Source organism: Etheostoma spectabile, chromosome 5 (genome assembly GCF_008692095.1).
Source record: "Etheostoma spectabile isolate EspeVRDwgs_2016 chromosome 5, UIUC_Espe_1.0, whole genome shotgun sequence".
NCBI lineage: Eukaryota > Metazoa > Chordata > Actinopteri > Perciformes > Percidae > Etheostoma > Etheostoma spectabile.
Window position 1 is genome coordinate 16,496,798 of NC_045737.1, and position 13,829 is coordinate 16,510,626.

General features: G+C 41.0%; 1 protein-coding gene across 50 annotated transcripts in view; it reads left to right on the forward strand.

Moving 5' to 3' along the window:
- Positions 1-13,829, forward strand: part of camk2b1 (calcium/calmodulin-dependent protein kinase (CaM kinase) II beta 1) — a 76,280-nt gene that overhangs the window by 46,877 nt on the left and 15,574 nt on the right. For 10 of the 50 annotated variants that reach the window (XR_004331873.1, XM_032514947.1, XM_032514958.1 and 7 more), the window contains 4 exons: positions 2,895-2,932; positions 5,156-5,188; positions 7,781-7,849; positions 11,967-12,011. Coding sequence is in view for 49 of the 50 variants with exons in the window: in XM_032514947.1 (XP_032370838.1) it covers positions 2,895-2,932; positions 5,156-5,188; positions 7,781-7,849; positions 11,967-12,011 (185 nt within the window). In the remaining variant the exon portion in view is untranslated. The remainder of the gene's footprint in view (positions 1-2,894; positions 2,933-5,155; positions 5,189-7,780; positions 7,850-11,966; positions 12,012-13,829) is intronic. The other 40 variants (XM_032514994.1, XM_032514996.1, XM_032514952.1 and 37 more) reach the window with 11 other exon arrangements.

Consider the following 13,829-nt stretch of genomic DNA (forward strand, 5'->3'; position numbering starts at 1 on the left):
CACCTAAGTAGGTCTCTCCAATAGCTAGTAGCATTTCCAGAGGGCACTTGTGTGATTACCCCCTGCATCTTCATGTGAATCCATGCCCATCCTTGCTTCGCTCCTGCAGTTGTGCATCTTGCGGGATTTTAGTGGGAATTTATAGAGGTGATTTTGTTTTAATCTCTTCCCTCTCTCTCTTCTTGCTTCATGTGTAATTTGTGGCAAGGTAAGGAGCACCCCTTGCTTCTCCACCTTCAGTTTAATTTAAGCTACTTTTTGATTTTTCAGGTTTCCACAGAGATTTCCTCTTCATCACTGGAACCCAAGGCATTTTTAAGCAACGTAGCAGTTTTTTTTTATTTTTAGAAGAAGATCCAGTTTGCCAGTTCAACGGAATACTAGTGTTTGGAAAGAGCACAGTGAAATACCCTTTATACTTTCGTTTATCTTCTACTTGCTCTTCCTCTGCTCTCCTTTTTATATCCTCTCCTCCTCTGCAAAGCCAACAGAGAATACGCAAGAATGAACTTGGCACTGTTCTGACCCCATTTCTTCTCCTCAGTAACAAGCAGCCTTTGGATTGAGGAACAACAGCATAACAATAAACCATGCACATTCATGCCACTCACACATTCCGTCAGATTATGTAGTGCTTCGTAATCACTTTCTATTGCTCCTTTCTTGACTGCTGAATGGGCACACCTCACTTCAAACATGACCACACTGACCACTTAGGCAGAAAAGTAAAAAAAGAAACTCTTAAACAAAAGATGGCTGAAGTGACAACTTTACAAGTCCACTTGCAAGGATGGGATTTGATAATTAAAAAGATTGGACCAGGGCTCCACTAGACTTTGAACTGACCTTCTTGTGGTTGGACCTCTGTTCATGAAATAAAGATTTCAAATATTCAGTGTAGCTGGCTCAGAGGATATTTGGAAATGAAAGTGGGAAAACTAGAAAGCAGCAATTTCTTATGTTTAGCAAGAGAAGGAAGAGGGAGAGAGAAAGTAAGAACAGAAAATCCCAGTCCGCCAGAAATAGTGTTTTATGTAACATGGCTGGCCGCTGATGTGATTGTATCTGATTAGACTTAAAGTTGCAAATTAATGTTGCTGGATTATCCTACATTATGTTGCCATAATAGAGCAGATTACTTTTCATTTGTAATGTTGAAACCTTCTTAGATAGGTCTTCAAGTGAGCTATTAATTTAAACTATTTCTTAGCCCTTGATGTAAAACGAGGCTTTCAGTAAAACTCTATAACAGCAACGTCTATACTAATGTAGACTTGTAGAGATATTCCTATGGCATGCTGCTTTTTGGATGCTATTAAATAGGCTTTAGTGGTCCCCTAATGTGTTAAATGCTATTGAGGAGGAGAGAGGCGGGGCAAGATTGAGAGTGGAGGTGTGGCCTTGACCAATTGCCAAGCTTTGCTCGTTTACAAGCCAGGATGTCTCTGTCTTTCTCACGAGTGGGACAAATTCTCTGGGCGGGCAAAGCAGATTATAAAAAAGATTGACAATCACACACTTATCCAATATTTGTTACGGGCCTAATTGTGAGCATATTGCACATTTGGTGGAATACTAAATTGGTGGCGTTCATCATACTGTAGGTGCCCATCTTGAAACTGTGGTGATTGTGTAGATCTACTGTGCTGCTGGGTTGGAGCAATACAATATTGAAGTATGTATGCTAGGGCAATTTTGTTATCAACCTTTAAGCAATAAAATTACACACATTTGCTTGTCCAATCTCATCAACATCTGGTCTCCTGTTGGTGTTAATCCTCTGTCTACATCCTCACAGACACCCACAACCTCCACCTACACACCAACACAGAGAGCCTGGCTCTTATTTTGGGGTCCCTGTAGGTGAACGTGCCTCTGTCTAATGCAATTGGACCACCTTACTATCCGTGCTTTGGAAGTACAGTCATGGTGAACGCCCTGCGGACTGTCTTCTGTTATCTGCGTGTATTTTTTACTTTTGTAAGAGTTTATAATCATCAGAGGACTGTCTACAGTATTATTTTCTTCTCCTATCCTCCTCCCTCATTACCCTTTATTAGAGAGCAGACTGAAGACTAATCCTCCCCCACAGAGTGCTTAAGGCAGGGCTTATTGTCAGGCACAGCAGCCATCTTTGTTTTGGCTTCCTCGCAACCATGAGGGGACCTTGGCACAAGAATTGAATTGAAACTATCAAATGGATTACATTTTTATTTCACTGACAGGAATATATTTGTATTGTTGAAAGACAAAGCAATGGGTTTGGACCCTAAAGCAATTGGCTTGTGTACTGAAGGTAGTCTCAAGGCAGCTGGGGAAAATAAATAAGGTGATGCGTTTTGGGTTGAGAGCCAACATTGGAATAATTTCTTGTCCACCTGACCAGCTAGCTTTGGCCTTTAGCATCAAACACCTATGGACCTGTAGGTTGTACCTTGCTAGATCTATAAGAGCCAGTACATCACTGTAATGTTTCTATTTAGTATGGGTGGTTATTTTTAATCGTTTCACAGGTTATGCGATTGCATAATGAGCTTTATTACAAATTGATTGCTGGCATGGTGTTTTTTGTTTTGCTTTGGCATATAGGGGAAAAAACATGTATTTTTGGATAACAAAACACAACATGGTCTTACAAACTTACAAAATTAGGTTCTGCAACTGTAAAACAATGTGTTTTATCAGCCTAAGGCTACCTTAGCTGAGCTTTTGATTTGAAAGGCAATCATACTGCAGATGTGAATAAAGACCATTATTTCATAAGACAAATGAATGTAATCTCTTCAATGTAGGTTAAAGATGTAGCCAATATTGTTACTCACTTGCTTTACTTGTCTGTTGCTGCACATCTCCATCTCTGACTGGTTATTTCTTCCCTATGTTTGTCATTGCAGCAGCTAAGACCTTGCTCAACAAAAAGGCAGATGTCAAGGTAAGGGTCATCACATGTCTTCCTCCCACGTCTCCACTCTTGACACCCCCTTGCTTAATTTTCCAGGGATAGACCCTCTGCATTCCTCTTTTTCTACTTGTTTTTCTCTTCATCCCTATTTGCTTCTTTCCTTATCTCACTTTTATCTACTGTAGCTCTCTTCTTTGCATTTGAATGTGTTTGTTTCTTATTCATTTAGTGTCTGTTATAATCTCATTAGATGTGTTATTTCTTGGGATATATGTGGATATTGTGGTTTGTCTGTTTTGGGCTTTTGTTGATTTTGACGCACCCTTTTGGATGTGTAAAAAAACACGGCCCTACTTTGGATCTGTGAACACGTGTCTGTATACGTCAGTGTGTGTGCTTTTGTTAGCCTACGTGTTGCCTGCCCAAGCACAAGCATCATGTAGCACATCCTTTTGAAACCACCCTTTATTTTGGCATTAACCAGCTCATTGCAACATCTCCATCTCCATTATTAAATGTAACCATCTGTCAACCTCCCCATTGGTTTTTTCCGCACTTCCTCTGCCTCTTACCCCTCCATTTCTGTCTCTTCCTCCTCTTTCAGTGGTTCCTTTTCCTGCTCACCCCATCTGGTCTTTAACCCCACATTCCAGTTCATCTTCTAATGAAGATCTCTCACCATCCCACGCTCACTCACACACTGCTTTAACACATCCCACACAAAGCTTCCATGAATGTGTCTGTGTGTGCATCGGGTATGGATGACAGTGTGCAAAGCTTGGAAGATGGTGTACATGCAAAAAATGTGCTTGCTTCTCAGAATTATACGTTATGTTACGCATACACGTGCACATAGAGGTCTGTGTTTGTGTGAATGTACAATTGACTGTGTGAATGCATCACATTTGTTTGTCAGTTTGAAAAGAGAATGAAAGCGCAAATGAGGGTGTTAGCATGCTTGAACTGTGTGTGTGTGTGTGTGTGTGTGTGTGTGTGTGTGTGTGTGTGTGTGTGTGTGTGTGTGTGTGTGTGTGTGTGTGTGTGTGTGTGTGTGTGTGTGTGTGTGTGTGTGTGTGTGTGTGTGTGTGTCCACCTCTGCTCTCCTCTCTTCCTGCTCAGTCGGTTCAGCAGGGAATGTGACTCCGGTTCCAGAAATAGCTGCCAGTCTGGACCCTGGAAACTCAGATGACAGAAATAGACACTTACTTCCACTGCGGCACACTCATTGCCTAGCAACAGGCTCCCCACACACCTGCTCCAAACCATTTAAAATGGCGTCTTCTACTTTTGCTGCCTTCCCTGCTTTCCTCCGTCCCTCCCTCGTCCTTTTGTTTCTTCCCTCCACATGTCCTTTTGGACACTCTGACCTCCTCTTCTTGGCCTCCTTCTTCTCCTGCAGGTTCATTAATGCGTAATGGCACCTGACGTTTTTTCAGCTGCAACACCTGCTCAGAGCGAGCAGGCAGTCTAATTAGTAAACACCACCGTCAGCCTCACGTGCTGCACGCTACTGCCTATAAATGCCCCTCCGTTCAGCATTTAATGCAGTGTATCGATAACACGCGTTCTTTTTTTCTTTTTTGTTTCTTAAATATATTACACGTAGCATTCTAATACATCAATATGAGGGTTTGATAGAAAGATAAACTGCTACAAAACTTTTCAACATATTTGTTTTGAATTTACAAGAATGTTAACTATTAGGTATCCAATGTTTTATTGGGCTTTTTCATTTGAAGTTATTACTTATGTCCCCAAATTACCATACTAATAGCTTATTGATTATTATAAATGCTACGTTTTACAACTTTACTAGTATTAAGCCCTTCCCTTTTATTCTAACAGAATACATTTTGCTATTCTGTTATGCCTCCATCTTGCTTCTTGTCGACCCAGACGTTCTTAATCTGTTGGCAGAAGACGAGTGGATCACCCTTTGGCTGTCTGCATGACTCTTCTGTGATCTGCTTCCTACTCTTATGTCCTCTTCCTGATGACTTCCACTTAAGCCACCGCTCCTTTTTCGCGTGCTTGCGCCTCCCTACTTTCGCTATAACACTGATTGTGTTCTTATGAAGGATTGAAATCTGCATTAAAGTGCAGAGGTTTTGGTTTAGACTTACAAGCTCTTTCTTGTAATTTGTACCAGTCATTTCACTTTTTGTCATTGGTTTCTTTATCTTTTGCCCCCCTCCTTCTATTATCCATTCATCTGTCAATAAATCCATCTATCCATCAATCGCCTGGGGACAGAAACGCAAGTCCAGCTCTACTGTCCAGTATATGGTGAGCATGCTATTTATGCATTTACCCAGTCTCTCCTTCTTTTGCGCCCTTTCTCCACTTGTCATCTCTTGTATTTGTTGTATCCACCTTTTCCATGCCTTTACTCTATTGAATTAATGGAATACTTCACTGAAGTAATAATCCGTTACACAGTGGTGCCCAATTCATGAGAATTTGTTTTTTATTCAAACAGCAGTCAAGTTTGATGTTGAGAAATTATGCTCTGGTGCATAAGACATGCTAAATTTCTCATGGTGGCAACAACAGCACCTTGCTAGGTTTAACAGAAACTGAGTAGCAATGGCACAAAAAAAATCAACATATAAAGAAAGTCAAACTTCGTTGTCAGAAAATGCCATGCAGACATCACAGCTTTGGCCCTTGCAAAGTTCACTGCCATTAGCCTAACCCTACCATTATTCTATAAAACTTGATAGAAACAGGATGTTTTAGTTCCATCAGAGTTACTCCAGGGATGCTGCTCCAGATCCGTCAGGGGCATACTTTAGTACAGAGGCAGTGCTGTGCTTGTAGTTGTGATACTCTTTGGTCTTACAGCACCATGCACATGCTTTAAACAAAAAGTAGGAATAAAAGTATGGATAGATGGTGAGTGCATACTTAGTCCTGCTCCCATCCCTAAACACTGAAAACAGCAACTGACACTTTATTCAAACTGTAAATTGAAACAGCAACTTGCTTGATAATAAACCAAAACAGCAATACATATTTGAATTCAGGTAAGTACATTGGAAAGGAATCTAACTTTTTATCTTCTTTTCTGTCCTGAGGCACCCTCTTCTTCCTCTGACCTTTATACCCATCATCTCATCCGCACCTCTTTCTCCTTTGTTCTCCCTGCGCATTGCTTTCTTTGCCTACCCGGAGAAGCACCTGTGAATACCTTCAACGGCTTTTTCCTTCATTGTTTTATATCATCAAATTGTGAAGATGTGTGAGCACATATCAAGATATTTTTCCTGTGATATGGAAGCTTAAATATATCACAATGGTTTTGCTTTCAATGTGGAAAATGGTTCAAATGTTTCGCTTTGGACGTCACATGAACGGTTGTTTCCACCACTAGCAAAGTTTTGCTCAGGACGGCTGTAATCATTCCAAGTTATTAAATGCCCTTTAGGAATCTAAGGATTTTTTCTCTTAGGAAAAAAAAAAAGCTAGACCTTGACATGATTCTGCAAACTGGCTTTGACTAAGACATGCCACCCGCTAATCGTTACTTTGATGAATACATGTTATTCTACAGAGGCAGTGGAGTGATGGCTGACAACGGCTTTGTTAGTTTTAGTGTGTGTGTGTGTGGGTGGGTGGGCACAGGTGTTGTGTGTGTCTGTGTGTGTGTGTCTGTAGCTCTCTTCTTTTCTCTCCTCTTCTCTCCTGAGTAAGCTCGTTGGCTTACAGAATTCATAATATCCACATATACAACCACACACACACACACACACCCTATTTGACTTTCTTTCCATCCTGCAAGTCATTGTCAAACGATTACTAATCCTGTAGCTTTTTAAGTAACCAACCTAACAGTCATTTAATCTTGCACGTCTTTCTTAAAATGTATCTTTTAAAATACAGCTAGAAATGCCTGTGATATGATGATGATGATGATTATTAGCATTTTAGCTGGGTGGAATTATCACACCTTTTTAAGCAGATTTCTTCCCACTTCTAACATTCACACTATATTGAGGCTTAACACAACATTAAGTAATCCATGATGTCTCTTGACCTCTATTAGTGACTAGAAGGAATTGCTCAGATGTTATAGTGTTACATGATTTAGATTGATCTTATGCTATCTGACTTCAGAGTGGGTCATTATGGTGATTCATTTTCCACACCCAGGCCCCATTTAGCAACTTCAAGTTAATATTTTTCCTCACAAGATTACAAGGAATTTAATGTAGATTTAATGCAAAGGTTATTATAATGGAACTAAACCACAAAGGACTGGCCACTCTTTGATGTGTGGTCTTCAAATCAGCATTTGATCAAGGCTTATAATGGTGACTCATTATGACCAATTGGCAGATTTGAATCATTGCAATGTGAAAAAAGTAAGCAGCGGAAATCACCAGTGACAACATTATGATGTCACACAGTGTCAACCACCCCCTCACCTCTTAGAATTACAGATCAGTCTTGTGAATGAATGTTTTTGGGTAACCCTTTCATCACTACTGCAGAAACTGCCATCTACCCAACTCCACACTCAAATATATGTTTATCTAACTATGCTTGTGGGGACCCTTGGTTACTGCGTAACCTTAGACCCAAAAAACCAAGCCTATCCCTAGACCCTAACTCTCCTGGTCATAAACTCACTTCTCTTACCTTTAGCTCTACCACTGCCTATTTCCTAGTTCCAACTGAAAAGACATGACTTTTAAATGAAAGGATGTCACAAACACCAAAGTGAAAAGATTGAAATTAGTTCTTACAAGAATAGTTGCAAGGACACACACACACACACACACACACACACACACACACACACACACACAGACCCACTTTTTGCTGTTGCTAACACTCTTGTTGTGTCTCCTCCCTTTCCTCTCATGTCCTGCACAGCCCCAGACAAACAGCACCAAAAACAGCATAGTCACCAGCCCCAAAGGAAACATCCCTTCACCTGCTCTGGTATTTACCTCCTAACCCCGTCTCCTTCACCTTTATCTGTGTGTGTCCGTCTATCCTACCGCCCATGACTCCTCCCAGACCCCTATATTCCACATACCCCACTCCCCTACTCCTTTACTTTTCTCTGTTTTTCATCTCTGTCCATCTTGCCTTTTGTGGTTGTATTTGCCCAGCGACTGCGAGGTAGGTCTTTAACCAGCAGGGTGGTGTCAGGAACATTTCCCCATGGCAGGTGTGGATGTTATGTGTCTTGCACTTGTGTTGGTATTGTGTTGCTGTGTCATTTTCTCTGTCAATGAGAGTTTCCCCAAAGAAGAACAGACCGCAAGTGCCTGCTGGGACTGTCAGTGCAATTTACCTCTCCTTCTTATGAATGCCTCTGTAGATAAGCGGTTCCCCACCTCGTGAGCAACTCAGTCCAAAGGTCTTCAGCTTGTCATTCCAGCCAAATAGCACACCGGTTGATTATAGAGATTAATTTGTCCTTTTCGCTTGATGGTGTGAAAGTCAGTGAAATTGTTTGATTGGCTGGAATGAAAAGCATGAAATGAAAATGAATGCGTTTGGGCTTCTGGCACATGGTCATGAAGCACTTTTATTGAGGGAATCTGTGAAGCATTTATACCTGTAAGGATAGTCCAGAAGCGTGAGCAGGAATTGTACTCAGCATCAGGCCTTCAGGGGAGATTTCCAGGTTTTTTGTGCTTCTCTTCTTGATCGGTATTGACACTATAATCTCTTTACACTTTTTTTTGTCTGAGTTATAGACATGGGAACTGAAGCAGCATTCCTATTTCTAATATTTTCCATTATTAAAAGTCATTATCATTTGTGAATCTGTTAGTATAAGATCACCCAACAAAATACCTTCATTAAATTACCGTACTTGTTGCTTTGGATTATGGCAACACCAAAGCACTTTTCCTCTTCGGTCCTCCTACAAGAGGTTGGAAGTGGAATTGTCTCATTCTAACTACAGATCCCCTACTCAATCGGGCAAACTTGCGGTTATATTTAGTAGAGAGCCGCAAAGCGAATGCAGAATTGCTGTTCACCCTGTTACAAGTTGATAAACCACTCAAACAATTTTGGAAACATTATTTTAAGGTACAAAGGAATCTTTGGTGTTGTTGTTATAAGCCCAAAAATGTGTGTATGTCATAGACAAATGTTTAGGTTGAACATTAATGCCGTTTCATTTTACAATGAATTTCATACTGTAGCTTTTTAGTTGTCAGACAGCTATTGGTTTCAGTCCATGCCAACGCAAGTGTGAGATCAGCCTCTAAAAGCACTTGTACTGTCCTTTAGGGTGAATGCCTCTGTAGAGAAACCGCAAATATTATTAGATTGCAGAAATCCTGGGATAACTAGCTATAAGACATCAGCAACATTTGCTTTACATCAGACATATAGTACATTTCCTTCTCTGTGTAATGACCCAATTCCCTCTCAGAAGTCTTTTCTGTCAACATTTTTTGAAATAGTGCAAAAACATTGCTGGTAATAACCCCTCCATGTTGCTTATGGTTCACTGTAGTGATCATTAATCAGTTGGAGACAGTTTAGATGATCTTTACCTTTTAATAAAAAAAAGCAAAAAACTAGTCTGGCTATCACCAGACCAAGCCAAGCTCAATAGATTTTGAGAATTAGTCTGTGGAGTCTGCTCTGTACATTCTCTGCACAAGAGGCGTGACCAACGGGCATAGTTCAAATGACTCTGTAATCAATTGGATGGTCCTTCAACCAATCAGACCAACGATCCGTGTGACGTTGAAGCGACAGTGGCATCAAAGGGTTGCTGCGCTTCGGTGGCCACTATGTTGAATGCAAACAACAAGCTGCTTGGTCACTTCTCTATCGTCATCTTGTTAAACGTGTTAAGGTCAGCGCAGTCCCTCCCCCATCAAAAGTGGAGGCGGTCACACAGTTCCCATGCCCACTAATTGTCAAATCCCTGCAGGAGTTCCTCGGCATGGTGAATTTTTACCCCCACTTCATTGCTTGAGCCTCTCAGCTCATGCACAAGGCCTTGAAAGGTAAACCTAAGCATGATGGGGATTGGTCTGAGAGCAGGGACAAGGCATTCTACTCTACTGGGCAATGCAAGGCTTTTCAAGACACCGGCCGTAGTTGGGCCTCCCCAACCCTCACAGGCGTTGTGGCCGGTTAATATGCCCACCTGCCTGTTGATTGTAGTGAATGTGACATATATAATTTACCTTTGTTGTTAAGTGTGGTTATACACACTGTTGATTATGAACACAGCACTTTGTTCTTAGTGATAATAAATGTAATCATTATACATGAGTCACTTCATGTAATTATGACTGTTCAGGGATTTCGGTCACTTTAAATGTTCTGAATGCGTGAGGACGTTGGACCCTACAGGGTTTTGTTGCTGGACAGCGCCATTTCCTGTCTGAGTGTTTTTTCCTAAAGAAAATAAATGACTCACACATTCGTGTGCACAACGTGAGAAATTGACTCTTGCAATTTGCTGCAATATCCACACTCACACTATTTTCTATATCCAGGCCAGTAGTTCAATTATAAATCACTGGCAACCACTGCCACACTAATGATCTCACCAATTTAGACATTGTAACACAGCTGAGGATTTAGGCAAATTTGGGTTTGCTCATTGGTACTCCTGCACACTAGATATAGCTTGGTCACACTGGCTTTACAAAGCTCCATCTAAGCATGTAATGATAATATTATTACAGATATGGATCTTACATGTACACATGTACTTAAATATACAGTATGTGTGGCTTGGCTCTATTTACATAACACAAAAGACTAAAGAAATAATTTGACTTTTCTGAGCCAGTAGAAGAGCAGCAGTGGTACTTTAAAGTCAGTGCTAATATTTAGCGGTCAGCCCCTTCCTCTTCCGATGATGTAACACCATCCCTCGCACCCTCCTTCTAATCTGTAAACCCCAGGTACTTTATTCTCACTCATCATCATCTCCCAAGTTGCCACCAGTGGCTGTTGCCTTGGGCGACGGTTTCCCTGACAACATCACTATCATCAGCTGATGATTGGTCAGCACAGAGGTGTCACTTCCTTGGAGGGGGGGGCACACCTCCGTGGTGACCGATTAGGAACCACTAATTGTGCAAAACATGTAACATAATCATAGCAGAAATTTGTGAAAAGACATTTGATAACAGAAACTGTGATATAAGATGCAAGAAGGAAAACTGTGTTCTAAGTGAAAGTGATAGCTTTGTGTAAGATAGGGAAGATATGAAGCAGGTTGGTAGCAGAGGATATAACTAGTAGAAAAATTATATGGTGACTCTTGTGGAGTGACTGAGCCAATTCTGATAGAAAAACGGCAATTTTAGACAGAATATCTTTTTGAAAAGGATCCTGAAATGTTGCCAGTATTTGCCCGGCAGTGGGAGCCTTTTATTTTGAGACGTGTGTGAAAGAACAGAATGATCTATTTTCGTCTTGTGGAGGCATCTTAGTGTTTTTGCTGGGTGTACCGATGTCTTGTAAGATGTTAAGGCTAGTTTTTTTTTTAATCTACTGAATGTCAGAGCTCAGTTATATTGTAAGCGCTGGCTGATTTTCTTGAGTTTGGCTTACAATTCTCTTGATTCTGTACATATTTGCATCATGTAGATTATTGAAGGCTTTTTGGAATTGAGCATGCACAACAGGGCAGTACAGAAATAAAAAGTACCCATGTTCAGCATAACCCTGGATAAGTTAAGTTAAGGTATTAATGCTGTCCCTTTCCTTAGGGTGTGTGTGTGTGTGTATGTGTGTGAGAAATTGTGTTAGTTCAGATGTGCTCATCGCAGACACTTTCACTACGGTCTCTGACTCCAAATTACGGTTTTCAGCTCATCCACCCACTCTCTTTAAAGGATTCTTCCCTCTCTCCTTTGTTAATCTTAAGTTTCTCTTCATCCAACATTGATATCACAGTTTTTTTCTCTTTTGGTTTTTTTTTCTTTTACACTTAATCCATTTCTATCTACTTTTATGTCCCAATCTTTTCTCTTTCTTTCTCTCCCTCTTTCTCCCCCTTTCCTTTCTCTCATTTATTCCATGTTCATCTCCCCTCCTCCTCCTCCTCCTCTTCTTCCAGGAACCTCAGACAACAGTCATCCATAATCCAGTGGACCGGACAAAGGTATACATGTGTCATTTCCCAGTCCTGACCCACTCTTTATCCTCTTTGTCATTCTCCTCCTCTTCCTTATCTTTTCCTGCCCTTTGATCCCTCTTTTCATTATGCATCTCTGTGACCGCTTAATGGCATTGGTTTACTAATGCGCGCGCGCACGTCTGTGTGCGTTTGTGCGTGTGTGCGTGTGCGTGTACCACTGTGTTTGCTCAAGTTGTTTTTGCTGAGGTGTAATGCAAACAGCTAAAAGGGAACACTATCATAACTTTGTTCCAAAGCCACATCCAGATTTTGTATTACAACAGAGTGACCTTTTTTCATTAGATTTTGGGTCAGAAGGAAGAGTATAGCTTTGAATTGTGCAGCAAGTTTCAGAAAAGTCAAAGAGAGGATACATGGAAAGGCACTAAAAGTACTTAATTATGCAGTTTTTGTTTTCACACCAGGCTACTTTAAATTAGCTTACTTGAAATCTAGAACACTTGCTCGCTTTTTTTGGTCTGTATGGGCATATGAGGATGACCATAATGCCAACTTTGTACAGGATATTACCCAAAACATGAGGCTTTATGAGTAACGCTTGCAGTCTGTGATGCTTGGACATCCTGGTATTGTAAAATGAACAGAGGGCAAGCCTAGAGTCCATATAAAATGGGTGATATGCTTTAATATATTGACTGATAAATGGATGTAGCATTAACATTAGTAAGGGTTAATTACAAAAAAGTTCACAAATAAGTGTATCATATTAACATAGATTACATGTTGCAAGCCTTATCTTGCCTGTAATGGGGCGAGATGAAACAAAATTAATAAGAAACTAAATGTCACAAAGGAAACTTCTCTATGATTCAGACCCGAGAAAACATTCTGTAGGTGAGATCATACTTAAAATGATATTTCTAACTTTTGAGGATGCTTGCCACATGTCTGTCTCAAATACACACACACACACACACACACACACACACACACACACACAAACAGCTTTTCTCTTCACTTGTTCTTCCTCTCTTCAGGTCACCAGCTGCTCTTTAGAAGGCTATAAAACCCCTTGTATTGCTTTGTGCATGTGATGCTGTTCATGCACGTGTGTACTTCTAATGAGGTCACCAGGTCTCACAACTCTCCTTTACATGCGGGGGAATTTAAGCCCATTTAATTTGCTAATTGGAAATCAGAAGCTAACTTCTCCTCTGGCGAAAGCCTAAGAAGAGAGAGACAACCAGGCAGACAGAACGGTAGATGGATAGATTGCACGATCTGAAGCTGTGCTTAAGATGGCAACTAATTGCCCTATCAGAATCTCATCTGCCTGCTACCCTTGTTGAATTAGATGGATGGAACCCATTCCATTGAGTTTATGTCAGTTTCAGCAAGAGACCAGAGCACTCTGTGGGGGGAAAACATAATTTTCCTCATGGTGGGATGCGCACACACACACACACACACATACATACATGCATACATACATACATACACACACACAGCTCTACTTAGAGTAGAAGAAGAGGTTTTAAGGCCAAGGGTATAAAGTCAAAAGTCAAATATAAAATTAAAGCTGCAAGCAGCAATGGAGGGCCCTCGTTAACCTGCGCGAGTCAGGGTTACTGGCGGACGCCTCTTCTTGCGGCCGCGCATTTACGCGTCACTCATACGCTGAAAATCGTTGCCAATGAAAAGTGAACTCCCAGCTGAGTTCCCCGGCACCTCACACAAGCCTCTACGTCATACAGGTCATTATCTATGAAAAGGGGCGTGGCCGCATCATAGCAGCGTGGGTCCAACATCACCAATGAAAAAGGAAGTCTCTGCTGAGTTCAT